Genomic DNA, 15,453 nt, shown 5'->3' on the forward strand with positions numbered 1-15,453 from the left:
GTCAAGACATCAAAGGCGGATATTGTTGGGATAGCAGAGACGTGGTGTCACACACAGATATAAGGAATGCCGAACTGGAATTTGGGGAGTACAATGTGTACAGAAAGGATAGACAGGATAGGAAGGGAGGAGGTGTTATGCTGTTAATAAAGAAAAACATAAAATCAAAAGAAGTGCATCCAGTTGATATAGATGAACAGTGCACTGTTGAGTCAGTTTGGTGTGACATAAGCACTGCGAAAGCAAAAATAAGAGTAGGAGTGTGTTATAGGCCTAATGACTTGAATGAGTACAATGAACAATTGTACAGAGAAATAGAGTGGGCTAGTAAATCGGAATGTCTTATAATGGGGGATTTTAACTTCCCAGATATTGACTGGAACTTGTGGGTTGGGCACTCGCACACTAGTCAGACTTTTGTGGATTTATTGGATGATTGTTTTCTGGAGCAGCATGTTCGAGAGGCAACCAGAGAAAGTAATACTCTTGATCTGGTTATCAGTAGTGATCATTCATGTATTAGGAATTTGCAGATAAAAGAACCACTAGGTGGCAGTGATCACAGTGTACTGATGTGGGATTTACTTAAAGATTTAAGTACTATCGGGGGTAAAGGAAAGGGTTCTTGCTTCCGTAAAGGCGAGTACAGTGGTCTCCGACAGTTTTTAAATTCTGTACAGTGGGATCAACTGACGTTGTTACCAACAGTAAATTCTAAGTGGGAAGCATTCAAGGAATTAATCATGGAAGCTACTAAAAGGTTCATACCTATTAACCCGCAAACATAAATATTTATGTTTATAAATATTTATAAATATTTATAAACATAAATATGCGGTAAATATTTACCCAGATCAAATTACAATTCATAAATTCTATAATTTTTACACTAATTACAGAGCTGAAACTCGCTGTAGTTGGAGCCAGAACTTTTTTCTTGAATTTTCCCACTTAAATTTTCAAAACCTTCTATTGAATTTCACGCAAATGACAAAAATGTGACATCAAGTATGCAATTTTTTAGGCCTTTTTCAATTAATTTTTTTACCCCCGCCCTAACCAGCCTAGAGCTTATGAAACCCGACACTTGATTCGTTTCTTGGTGTAAAGCGCGCGAATTTCTTTTTACGGAGAGGAGCAGTTCTGATAAACAACTCCGCATGAATACGAGCGAAGCGTGGGAAGTATATAAACAGCTACATCGTACGGCTACGTCGAGACGGTAAGGGAGAAGTGTAAATAAACAAAAGATGAACAGGAGCTACTGTTTTTGAGATAAGAGGCAATAAAGCCATACAGTATCAATAACAGTTTATGGAAGGTGAACAGATCGTATTTCCTTTCTTCAACGTGTATTGCTCCTACGAACAAAAGATCAAGGAAATTCATCTGTTGGAATCGGGAAAAATTGGTGTAAAACTGATAACACTGCAATGCGCATTTGATAAAAAAAAAAAAAAAAAAAAAGTTTGCTTTATTGTAATTGTTTTTAGTAAACAATATCAGAACAGCAGTTTCCTGGGTTTGATCTTCTAACCAAATTTCGAGAAAATATTTCTATTTATAGCTGCGTTATAAACTTCGAAACTGGTGCATCAAAAGAAAGAAAAACAAAATCATCCGCTATGAATTTCTTTCTTTCTTGAAATGTGTATTGTTCATATTTGTGAACTGCAATATTTGTAACAATACAAAGCTAACAGATTACAACTAACGGCTGCTCAAAAAGTATCGTTAGAAGATATTTGCTTGTTACGCTTTGATGTCATCGCAAAGGGAGAAATTCTGTTTTAGTACAGAAGCCGAATAAATTCACTATCCACGGTCATAATGCTGTTCTGAACTGCAAAAAACAGATAAACTCCGCTGACAAATAGACTTACTCCCCATCACTTTTATTGTTTTACTGTGGTTTTTGGCAGATGAGTCGGTGACTGCTAAATGCAGTGCGATTTCTTGTATTCTCTCTCTCTCTCCATTTCGGGATCTCTGACCGTGTGGTCATCACGTAATATAAACAGAAAATTTGTTTGTCGGAATGCTGCCCATCAATTATCAACTCTTTTACCGACCTTCTAATGTATGTTCAAATAATCCACTTTGCGAAATTCGAAAGTGCTACATCAATTAGGAACAAAAACGGTTTCCCCCAACATAATGAATTACTTTATATGTATAATAATGATTTTACTGACTGGAAGAAACTGTCCACAATAAAACAATTGTACAAGGCGAAAACATGCGGTCACTCAAAGGATAAGCAATACAGCGATGTTTGAAATTTATAATGCAGTTCACTAGCTAATATTTCCAGAGGAATTATTCTGGATTTTTTATCAAATGAGCACCAGACCAAAATCGGACTAATTAGTAATTCCGCATCCTAGGATGAACTGACTAATTAGAACTCCAGGATCTGTGATGAAACGTCATGCACACCAATATTGTTTGCTACAGCAATAATGTAAAGAAACGAAGCAAACTATTGTAACAGAGCTATAATGCAAAATAATGTTAGAAAGTAAAAATGCAAAATATTGTTCTCTAAAACAATTGCAGTTTCGGCATCCTAGGATGAAGCTGACTTAGAGCTGCAATGCTGTTTTTTTTTTATTTATTATTATTATTTATTTTTTGTTTTTGTATGGGCGGCTCCTAGAACAAAAGTTCATCTCGGCCTCGTTGCTCTGTTCAGTTTTTATGCATTGTCAGGGTAAGGCCAGTGTGTGTTGTGAAAAAAAAAAAAAAAAATCATCCCGCTTAGGAATATCCCATGTTGGATGAAGACAGATGAAAAGGAAGGCAAGAGAGAGAGAAAAAAATTTTTCATCCTGCACGGGAGAAAGTGACAGGAAAGAAAAACTGTTTGTGAGCTTATGTGTGTGTTCTGTATTGTGATGTTGTATTTGGGCATTCTGGCTACCTGGAAGCAGCAATCACCTGGCTGCCTCCAGGTACTCGTCCCTAGCAGGAGGGCAAGATCTCCCCTACTAACTGCACGCTCTCCTCCCTGGGGAACTGCTAGTAGTAGTAGTAGTGGCATGTGATGCAAGAAAGCAAGTGTATGAGCCTTATGCAGCATCAGCCAAAAAAAAAAAAAAAAAGTTTCCCAGGGAGGAAAGAAAAACTTGTATAAGATGAACAGAGGGAAGGAGAAAAGAGGAGAAGCACTATCCCGGCCCAGGGAAGCCCCAATCCAGGATGGATTGCTAGAACAACACAAGAAAAAAAAAAATAAGAGGCAATAAATTTAAAAATTAAATTAAATTAACATAAATAAATAATAATAAATAATATAAATGAAAGTTAGCGCTCTGGAAGTTTGACAATCTCTTGGCCTTCTCCCCACCAAAAGGGTATTTTTTATTTCTCTCTCTCTCTCTCTCCAGGGTCGGACTAGAAAGGGTGGACTCCCTCCCCTAAGGAGTTTTTTTCCGTCAAGTGAAAGAAGGGAATTGGAAATTTCATGAAAATGAACCCTGTTTTTCTTCATTCGGTGAACGGCTACTCTGTCAGCGCAAGAGAAGTGAAATTACATTTGCAGCTCAGAATGGAATTCAAACATTGAAACACATGACATTTTATGGTGAATTTTTCGGGTGTTGTGTGATAATGAAAATTCAATTTTTCTCTGGAAATTTTTTGATGATATCAAATGCATATCAAGGAAATATTGAAGTATTCAATAACAATTACTTACAATTTCCCAATCCCTCACTACGAGTAATGGATTGTTCTCACAATCTGTTACTACTGCGCATTTTTTTTTTTTTTTTTTTTTCGTTTGTACACCAGGTGAGATGCATGTGAAGTTCCTTCGATATCAGTTTTCGAAGTTTATAACGCAGCTATGAATAGAAATATTTTCTTGAAATTTCGTAAGAAGATCAAATATACATCCATGAAACTGCTGTTCCGATTTAGTCCTCTAGAAACAATTACAATAAAGCGAACTTTTTTTTTTATGAAATGCGCATTGTAGTGATCAGTTTTACGACAGTCTTTTCTTTCCGTTTCCAGTATAGCTTCCAGTAGATGAATTTCCTTGATTTTTTTTAGTAGATATTGAAGAAAGGAAATGCAATATTTTAGTTTTTCAAAACCAATTCGTTGCGATTCTTTCGTACAACAATTACGAAAAGCAATAAAGCTACTGTTGTGAGTGAGCCATGCAAATTAGTGTTCGCAAATAATGATGCTCAACTGTTTGTTTTCCACGAAAGTTGTTTACAGTTTCATTTTCTCCTTGGATCACCTTGGTAACGTTAATGACGCAAGCTTGACCAGTGAATTATCTCTCTGCGTGCATTGATTCGTTTTAGCCAGAGGCGCTGAGCTGACGCGCAAATTTTTGAACTAATGAAGTAACGCGTTTTATTTTCAAAGCTTGGATCTTGTTTTGCCGACATCAAAATTTAATAAATTGAAATGTGATCGTACATTTTTGCTGTTTTAGAGTGAATTAATAGTTTTTGCTGAGCGCTAAAGGTAGGAAATCAAAGAATATACTTCTGTTTATGTATATTGAGAGTTTCAATTTGGAAAATTGAGTAGAAATTATGAAAATTATTAGTTTTCTTCGGGGGGAGCAACTTTCGAGTTAGGGTTAAAAATTATACAAAAACAGGGAGGCCTCTGGCTGGGTTAAGAAATATTGTTCAAGGTTTAGGCCTAAATGGTTGTCAAATGAACTAATGAGACTTGTAACAGAGAAGAAAAATGCATGGGATGCATATAAATTATCAATCGACTCAGAAGCCTATGGCAGATATAAGTTAATCTGTAATCAGGTCACAAAGGAGGTTCGGCAGGCGAAGGCAGATTACGAGAAATCCTTGGCAAAAGATGCTAAGAAAAACACCAAGGATTTCTTTACTTATATAAACTCTAAAAGGAAGGGAATGAATCTGATTGGTTCACTTGACATCGATGGTTCGACTGTTGATGTTCCTGCTCAGATAGCAAACAAACTGAATGAGTATTTTGCATCTACATTCACACGTGAGGAATTATTAAGGTTTGAAAATGGCAGGTTATCAAATTGTAGCAAGATACTTAATGATTTTGTAATAACTGAGAGCAAAGTGGAAGAGAAATTGTTGAAGTTAAACGTAAGAAAAGCACCTGGGGTGGATGGGATCTATCCAGTTATATTAAAGGAGGCGGCAAAGCAACTAAGCAAACCCTTAGCCATAATTATGAGAGCATCCTTGGATTCAGGGGAAGTTCCCACGGACTGGAGATGTGCAAATGTATCTCCAATTCACAAAGGGGGATCGAAGGGTAACACGAGTAAATACACACCAGTTAGTTTAACTTCTGTTCCGGGTAAAATAATGGAGTCACTGGTTAAAGATGCATTGCAGGATCATCTAGACAAGACTGCAGCAATAATTCAGACACAGCATGGGTTTGTTAAGGGAAAGTCTTGTCTGACAAATTTGATAGGATATTATGATGTGGTTACAAAGGAACTGGATGCGAAAAATAATTTTGATATCATATATTTGGATTTCAGGAAAGCTTTTGACACTGTTGCGCATGGAAGACTATTGTACAAATTGGAGCAGAATGGTATTAAGGGTAAGTTGCTACAATGGATAAAAGGATGGTTAAGTGCTAGAAGACAGAGGGTGGTAATCAATCGGTGCTGCTCTTCTTGGACTAATGTTATTAGTGGAGTCCCACAGGGTTCGGTGTTAGGTCCACTGTTGTTTTGTATATTTATCAATTTATCAATGATATTGATGAAGGTATATCAGGCTTAATGTCGAAGTTTTCAGATGATACAAAGGTTGGCAGGGTTGTTAATGACAGTAATGGCAGTGTGCTACTGCAACAGGATCTAGATAATTTGGGCAGATGGGCTAAGAAGTGGCAACTGAAGTTTAACCTTGACAAATGCAAAGTACTACATATGGGTAGAAGTAACCCCAGAGAAACGTACCAACTGTGTGGTACTACACTTAAGGTGGTAGAAAATGAAAAAGACCTGGGAGTAATTGTGCAGGCAGATATGAAGTTTTCTGAGCAATGCAGACAGGCTGCCAGGGCAGGTCATGGGGTTTTGTCAATGATATATAGGAATTTTGCTAGCAGGGAAAAGGAGGTGATTATCCCTCTGTATAAGGCAATGGTTAGGCCACGGCTTGAGTACTGCGTACAGGTCTGGAGGCCTCATTTTAGAAAGGATGTAGATTTACTTGAGCATGTACAGAGAAGGGCAACAAGATTGGTGAGGGGAATGAAGGGATCCTCTTACCAAGAGAGGCTTAAGTTCTGCAAATTGCAGTGGCTGGAGACTAGGCACCTGCGCGGTGATCTGATTGAGGTATATAAGGCCTTGGATGGGTTGAGCATGCTGAATTCTGATGGGATCCTTCCACTTGTTCAGATTACGAACCTAAGGGGGCATAAATTCAAATTAAGAAAAGACAGATGTAGAATAGATGTGCGGAAATTTGCCTTTAGCCAGCGGGTGGTTAATTGCTGGAACAAACTTCCATCTGTCGTTGTGGAAGTTGATAGGTTGAATAAATTTAAGGAGTAACTGGACAGGCATTTGGAGGGAATGGTGTGTTTTTTTTTTTTGGCTGATGCTGCATAAGCTCATATATTTGCTTTCTTGCATCACATGCCACTACTACTACTTTCTGTTAATTACTGACATTCCTTGAGATTTTGCAAATTCCACAAGTCTTTCATTTTTACACCAATTCCAAAATTTCCTGAAGGTTCCATTTTTGTGCTGATTCCAACCTTAACATTGAAGTCACCCATAATGATGGTGTAGCGAGTTTTCTGCTCATCTAGAAGTCTCTCATTTTCGGTGTCTAATTCTTCAACTACTACTTCAACTACTTTTTCATCATTATGGCTCGATGTTGGTACATATATCATTATAACCTTTAGTTTGTACCTCTTAGAAATCTTAAGTAGTAGTATTAACATCCTTGGTGATATACTTTTGAATTCCAAAATATATACCTATACATACCAAAATATATACATATATACCTTTGTGTGTACTAATGCTAGGAGGTTAATAAACATGTGTAATGGATTTGAAGTACTGGTTAATTCGTATGTGGACATTGTAGGGATATTGGAGACATGGTGCCTTTCAGATATAAGTGATGCAGATTTGAATATGTTTAGTTCAATGTATACTGAAAAGGTAGACAGGATAGAAGGGAAGGGAGTTATTCTCTTAATTAAGAAGCACATAGAATCTAAGGTAGTGCACCCAGTATATGGAGGTGGCCAGTGCAATGTTCATCCACTCTGATGTGACATAAGCACTGGGAAAACAAAAATAAGCATAGTGAAAACAAAAATAAACATAATGATAGCGATGAGTATAATGAACAACTAAACAGTGGGCCAGTAAATCAGAATATCTTATAATGGGGATGTTGACTGGACCTTGTGGGTTGCTTACTCACAAACTAGCAAGACTTTTTGTAGATTTATTGGCTGATTGTTTCTACACCAGCTACAGCAATTTTGCCTGTAGGGATAAGGAGGTAATTTTTGCTCTGTAAAAGGCAGTGGTAAGGCTGTATCTTGAGCATTGCATACCACCTGGATACCTCATTTTAGTGATATGGATCTGTTGAAAGGTGCAGAGAAGGGCAATGAGATTAGTGAGGTAAACAAGAGAGAACTCTTAACAATTGCAGTGTCTTGAAATGACATCTGCATTGAGATCTGTTTCGATGTTTATTGCTTTGAATGGATTGAGTAAGCTAAATACTGATGCATCCATCCTCTTTCTCAGACACATGAGGGGACATAAATTTAAATTGAGGAGGGATGGTTGCAGGATAAATGTGTGTGGAAGCTTGCTTTCAGCCACCAGGTGGTTGGAAGAAACCTCCATTTGATATTGTGGAAATGGGTAGTTAGAATAAATTTAAGGAAGAACTAGACAAATTATTATTTGGCTGGTGATGTTTGAAGTGTTTTTTTTTTTGCTGTATAATCTTGCTTTCTTGTATCGTTTGCCACTACTAATGCTATTACTAAAAGTGAATGCTAATTATTTCTTATAATTTTTCAGTTGGTTTCATGTTACATAAAGTAAGTAAATTGTATTCGGCTGCAAATTCATAAAATTTTTCTAATTTTGATTTTGAACCTTATGGATAATACAGGCTGGCCTCAATTAACACGATTAATTCGTCCCGTGAGCGCATCGCGCAAAACAGAAACTCGTTAATCGAATATAATAATCAATAGGAAAAATCATAATTGGTCCTTGAATGTCCTTTATTTTCTGTGTAGAATGTCCCTTATTTTCTAGAGTAGCTTTATATTCCTATTTACGAAACTTAGTTTAAAGTAACTTAGATAGAGATTTTGTAGGTATTACTTAGTATCGGAAAGGGTATCAAATCCACGTGTTTACCGTTCGTAAATTGTCGCCATTGTTACACGATACAAAATCTCTCGAACTAGATAGCATAAGCTTAATATAGTATAGTATAGTACATAATATTGTCAATTAATCTTGTTGAACTTCATTGTTAATTAAATTATACTTTTAACTATACATATAATGACTTAGGTTACGTAACATAAATAATTAGTAAAAAATAAATAATTAATACTTAACTTGATACGGAAGTTATATAAAAGGGATTTCGTAGATAACACTCAATACTGAAACATAAATATAGAGTTATAACTGTGTTGGGATACAAGTTTACGGTTTTATTGTACTGAAATTGAAATTTTATTGAAATTAAATCGAAATCATGACTCAGACCAGAGCAGCAAAGCAAAAGGCTCAAGCAAATGGGAGTGCTGTGGCTCAGGGGAGAACTGAGGGGGGCAGTTGCCCTCTGAATCACAGCCTATTAAAATGCACTACTTGCTTGATGTTTGTGGAGCAGTCGGGTACGGGACGTGATACTGCCATGGGGGATGTCTTTGTGTGTGCGCGCGCGATACAAGGAGTGTAAGGAAATCAGACGACAACTCAGCGTTGTTATGGGCTTATGAGAGCTTGAAGGACAGGGTGGATGCCATCGAAGGATTAAAAGTGAGGGGCCCATCAAGCTCTCAGCTGCCCACACCAATGCCAGAACTTGCACTTGGTTATCACGCAACACAGCGGCAGCCCCCAAGGCAGAATGTGCTGGTCCCAAAGGAACTAGTAGTTGTTGGTGACTCTATTGTCATGGAAACGGGAAACATGCTTTGTAAAAAGTATAGGTGGAACAGGACAAGGGTATGTCTGCCAAGGGCAAAGGTTAATGACGTTGTAGAACAGATATCATCTTTTAAGTGCACAAAAGGTGATATAGTTGTACACGTTGGCACTAATAATATTAAGAGTAGGAGACCGGCGGAATTACTTAACAAGTACAGGTCACTGTTGAAAAAAAGCCGTGAATTAGGGTTGAATTTGAAAGTGTCTGCAATTCTGCCCAGACACAATAGGATGGAGTATATGATGAGAGCCCTCTCGATCAATTCGGCCCTGGAAAGATTGTGCAAGGCTCAAGGGGTAGATTTTTTTCAGCCTGGTCTGTACTTGTTAACAGGAGAGACTGTTTCTACATGGATGGGATACACTTAAATAGAAAGGGTGCAAGAATGTTTGCTGATGCTATCGAGGCAGTGTTAGGTGGGTCGGAAAACTGCTAGATTGGGGCGGATACAAGGACTAAAAGATTAACAGTAGCCACTGGTAGAGGTGAAAGTGATTCTTGCACTGCTTCTATTGGAATGAGCCGCAGCCTGAAAAATAAGATGCAGGATATTTCAGAGACTGCTGGGAATCATTGGGGTACAAGTAAACACATGGGTTGTGTTAGGGTAGCTAAGAATAGAAACGGGTGCAGGTATACTTGCGTGTACACCAATGCTAGGAGTTTAGTAAACAAATTTGATGAATTTGAGGTATTGCTCAAAACATCAAAGGCAGATATTGTGGGGATTTCGGAGATGTGGTGTCACACAGATATGAGGAATGCAGAACTGGAATTTGGGGAGTACAATGTCTACAGAAAGGATAGACAGGATAGGAAGGGAGGAGGGGTTATGCTATTAGTTAAGAAATACATAAAATCCAAGGAATTGAAGCCAGTCGATATCACTGGACAGTGCAGTGTCGAGTCAGTTTGGTGTGACATAAGCACTGGGAGATCAAAATTGAGAGTAGGAGTGTGCTATAGGCCTAATGACTCTGATGAGTATAATAAGAAACTGTACAGGGAAATAGAGTGGGCCAGTAAATCAGAGAGTCTTATAATGGGGATTTTAATTTCCCAGATATTGACTGGAATTTGGGGGCTGGTCACTCACACACTAGCAAGGCTTTTGGGGATTTATTGGATGATTGTTTTCTACATCAGCATGTTCGGGAGGCAACTAGAGGGAATAATACTCTTGATTTGATTATCAGTAGTGATTCTTCATGCATTAAGAATCTGCAGGTAAATGAACCACTAGGTGGCAGTGATCACAGTGTGCTGAAGTGGGATTTACTCAAAGACGTAACTACCATTAGGGGTAAAGGGAAGGGTTATTGCTTTCGTAAAGGTGACTACGATGGGCTGAGACAGTATTTAAATTCTATACAGTGGGACCAACTGATGATGTTACCAACAGCAAATTCAAAATGGGAAGCATTCAAAGAACTTATCTTGGAAGCTACTAGGCTTTACATACCAACTAAGAAAAAATATTGTTCAAGGTTTAGGCCTAAATGGATGTCAGATGAACTAATGAGACATATGGCAGAGAAGAAAAATGCATGGGATACATATAAATTAACATGTGACACAGGAGCCTATGATAGATACAAGTTGATCTGTAACCAAGTTACAAAGGAGGTTAGGCAGGCGAAGGCAGATTACGAGAAATCTTTGGCAAGGTATGCAAAGAAAAACAGCAAAGAGTTCTTTACTTATGTAATCTCTAGAAGAAAGGGGATGAATCAGATTGGTCAACTGTTGATGATCCTGCTCAGGTAGCTAACAAACTAGATGAATATTTTGCATCGACATTCACAAATGAGGAGTTATTCAGCGAGGGGAATGCCAGAGGTGTATTCAACTCTGGCAGTAAGCTAGAGAATCTTGTAATAACCGAGAGTAAAGTGGAGGAGAAATTGTTGAAGATAAACTCAAGAAAGGCACCTGGGGTAGTAGTAGTATTAGTGGCATGTGATGCAAGAAAGCAAGTGTATGAGCTTATGCAGCATCAGCCAAATAAAAAAAAAAATCACACAATTCCCTCCAAATGCCTGTCCAGTTCCTCCTTAAATTTATTCAACCTATCAACTTCCACAACAACAGATGGAAGTTTGTTCCAGCAATTAACCACCCGCTGGCTAAAGGCAAATTTCCACACATCTATTCTACATCTGTCTTTTTTTAATTTGAATTTATGCCCCCTTAGATTTGTAATCTGAACAAGTGGAACGATCCCATCAGAATTCAGCATGCTCAACCCATTCAAGGCCTTATATACCTCAAGCCATAATTATGAGAGCTTCCTCATAATTAACGCTTAACCATAATTATGAGAGCTTCCTCATAATTAACGCTTAGCCATAATTATGAGAGCTTCCTTGGACTCGGGGGAAGTACCCATGGACTGGAGATGTGCAAATGTGACCCCAATTCAAAAAGGAGGATCAAAGGCCAACACAAGTAATTATAGACTTGTGAGTTTAACTTCTGTTCCAGGAAAATTAATGGAGGCACTGGTTAAAGAAGCACTGCAGGATCATCTAGACAAGACTTCAGTTAAAGCTCGGACACAGCATGGTTTTGTTAAGGGAAAGTCTTGCCTGACCAATTTGTTTGGATACTATGATGCAGTCACAAAAGAACTGGATGCAGGGAATAACTTTGATATTATATACTCGGATCTTAGAAAGACTTTTGATACTGTTGCACATGGAAGACTGCTGCACAAATTGGAGCAGTGTAGCATTGGAGGCAAATTGCTGCTACGGATAAAGGGGTGGTTGATGGGGAGAAGAGAGAGAGTGGTAATCAATGGACACTGCTCATCGTGGACTAATGTTATTAGTGGAATCCCTCAGGTACAGTGATAGAGAATGAAAGGGAACTGCGGGTGGTTGCGCAGGCAGATATGAAGTTCTCTGAGCAATGCAGACTGGCTGCAAGAGTAGCTCATGGTGTATTGTCAATGATATATAAGAATTTTTCTAGCAGGGATAAGGAGGTGATTATTCCCTTGTATAAAGCGATGGTCAGGCCACACTTAGGGTACTGTATACAGGTCTGGAGGCCTCATTTCAAGAAGGATGTAGAGCTGCTGGAACGAGTACAGAGAAGGGCAACAAGATTAGTGAATGGAACAAAGGGGTGCTCTTACGAAGAAAGGCTTAAGTTTTGCAAATTACAGTCTGGAGACTAGGCACCAGCAAGGTGATCTGATAGAGGTGGATAAAGGCTTGAATGGTTTGAGCATGCTCAATGCTGATGGGATTCTTCGTCTTGCTCAGAATAATCACCTGAGAGGGCATAAATTCAAATTGAAGAAAGACAGATGTAGGATAGACGTGCAGAAATTTGCCTTTAGCCAGCAGGTGGTTGGTTGGTGGAACAGACTTCCATCCCTTGTTGTGAAAGTTGATAGCCTAAATAAGTTTAAGGCTCAGCTGGACAGATATTTCGAACGAACAGAGGGGTGAAGTGGAAGTGGTTATTTTTTATTTATTTATTTATTTATTTTTTTTTTTTGGCTGATGCTGCATAAACTTGCTTTCTTGCATCAAATGCCTCTACTAATGCTAATAAAGAATTTTAAAAGTACCTTTTAAATAACTTTTAAACTGTATACAATGTAAAAGATAATGAAAATAATTATGGAATTAAATGTTTATTGCATAAAACAGTGGTTCCCAAACTGTGTGCCGTGGAATATTTTAAAATTTCGAGGGAAACACAGCGATACTCGACATCTGTTGGACACTGCTCAAACTACTAGCTCGAGGTAGTTCACAGTGTCAGAATTTCTTATTAAGTTGTTTGGACCTAACTACTAAACGAAATACTGTTAGGTATTTCTTTTGGTCTGGGTGCACCTTGAAAAAATTACTGAGACACTAAGGGTGCCCTGAACCGAGAAAGGTTGGGAACCTCTGACATAAAATACACAATGAAGAAATGACTGTTGCGGAAATATTTGAACAGTGTTGACTTTCTCTTTTCATCAATCAATTTCCGATAGCCGACAACAATCTTCTCTGGGCCCTGGCGAAATTAATATCGCAGAGAACCTCAAACCTTTTGTTTGAGATTCTCTGCGATACGAAAGATTTCATGTAATTATTTTACCGTTATCTCCTTCGCGGTAACATTTTCATCTGGCTCATTTAAAAATTTGCATTTTTATGCAAGTGTGCATTGACTTTATTAGTAGGAGACAAACAAGTAACATGTCTTCTTCCGATGGTTGATGGAACACACAGAGGCGGGCAGAAGGCAAACGTTTGTTTATTGACCGTACGATTCGCGGTAAGCTTAACGCACAATTCAAATCTTTTTCAACTATCGCATAAAAAAAAAAAAAAGATCACGTTAACTGGAAATTTGCATCGTGTAAAGGGAAAAGTTTTAAATTTCAATTTAATGAAAACCAACATGATGTCTATATTGTTAATGTAATATTTTAACTTTTTTCAGCAATCATGGTCTGATAGGTTCAAAGAAAATGTTGTTGCTGTGGATGAAATGAAAGAAGAAATAAACAAAATAACAGCTGTTCTCACTGAAAGCCAGCATGAAATTGTTGTGGTAAGTGCAAATTAGAATTTTATACTCTGTTCATTATTTTTAGTATCAAATTGTTGGCATTGGGTACTAAAACCAGGAAAAACTTGTAGTGGCCTCATACTTGTGCTTATGGCTAAAATCATCGGCCTCCAGCCCATGATTTTAGCCATAAGTTTTAGCCTGTGGTTTCCCCAGTACACCTCTGTTTTCAACAGATCACGGATCCCCATGAAATGCTATTACATGTGGATCTGTGATATATGAAATAGCATTTCAGACTTCTGTATATGAAATTTGCGATGTGACTTAACTGTAGCTTTACTGTTGGTTATCCACTTATCATGTAACCCATTGGACAATAGAGTGTACTGAGGTAAAGTGGCAATAGAGCCCATGATATCAATGTTTATGGAGTAGATTTTTTAGGCAGGTGGAAAAAAGCAGCTTAATTGTGAGAGCAGTAATCCAGTACTTAGAGTACAGTGAATAAATAGGTTTTACCTGAGAAGAAGGCATTTCATTTGAAGTATTACTTTCCATCCAAATCATTTTTGCAATTCCAGCTGACATGCAGTAACTGCAGTCAGAATATTGATTAATGGAATGTATTCATCAAGTTGCATCAAGAACACTGAGAAGAGTGATAATATTTACACAAGCCTACCTTGCTTGTGCATATCTTTTTAGTGCTCTTGATGTTACTTAATGAAGAATATGTGACTGTTTTGATTAAATTCTGTATTTATTTTTAATAAAATTGTCTCTTGGCCCTACTAGCAGAATTCCTCTACGTCAGGGATGACTAGTATATTACACATATGCTGAACTTGTCATGGCAGGAAATCTTGTTAGTACACGAAGAAGAAAAAGACAATGTAAAAAAGTTACAAATTTATGATATATTTATTTAAAATAAATCTTCTGTATCTCAAATAGATTGAATGCAGAGGTCACACTGGTTTCAGCTAAATTCAAGCAGAAACATCAGTTGGTCTAGACAGGGTCACTTACAGTGAGGTGTTGCTACTTTGCTTTGTTTGAACCATTTTTTGAGTAACATAATAAATCAGTGGGTTGAAACAAGCAAGTCAGTTGCATTGGTTTTATTAAATAAAGTAAAGTAATTAGATTATTAATTACAGTGGCAAGTATTACTTGATAAGTATTAGTAATGGCAAAAATGCAAGGAACAAGCTTATACATCATCAGGAAAAAAAAAAAAAAAGAGAAATCAATACCCAAATTACTTGAAATGAAAGCATGTCACCTGTGTAGGGTTTATGATCTATTTATTAATACAGTAAACCCTCGCTAATTCGGATTAATTAGCGATAATCTGGATTAGTGAAGCAAAAGATAGCCCTAAAAGAAAAAAACTTAGAACACAAATAAATCAAAAATTTAATGATATAGCTATTACTGATGAAAATAGGTGTGCACATCTAGAGAAAACCAGAAGGGAGGAGGAGTTGCAATTTTTTTCAATCAACAGGTATTTTTTTATTCTCCACTCAGTATCGAGGCAGTTCTAGTTACACTAAAACCTAAAAGCAACAGCCAGAACAATTCTCTCGACATAGTTGCAGTGTATATCCCACCAGTTCCAGACGCACAAGTAGTTGATGAACTGGCACCTCCGTAGCCAGGTGAGCAGGAGCAGCAGTGCGTAGCACACGCTTCTTGATTAGAC

General features: G+C 37.6%; 1 protein-coding gene across 1 annotated transcript in view; it reads left to right on the forward strand.

The window, feature by feature from the left end:
* LOC150083042 (uncharacterized) overlaps positions 1 to 15,453 on the forward strand; it is a 328,847-nt gene that overhangs the window by 134,561 nt on the left and 178,833 nt on the right. The window contains exon 7 of the mRNA XM_090376992.1: positions 13,674 to 13,784. Within this exon, the coding sequence (XP_090233118.1) occupies positions 13,674 to 13,784 (111 nt within the window). The remainder of the gene's footprint in view (positions 1 to 13,673; positions 13,785 to 15,453) is intronic.

This window comes from Mastigoproctus giganteus, chromosome 7, assembly GCF_048544385.1.
Source record: "Mastigoproctus giganteus isolate SK-2022 chromosome 7, ASM4854438v1, whole genome shotgun sequence".
NCBI classification, from domain to species: domain Eukaryota; kingdom Metazoa; phylum Arthropoda; class Arachnida; order Uropygi; family Thelyphonidae; genus Mastigoproctus; species Mastigoproctus giganteus.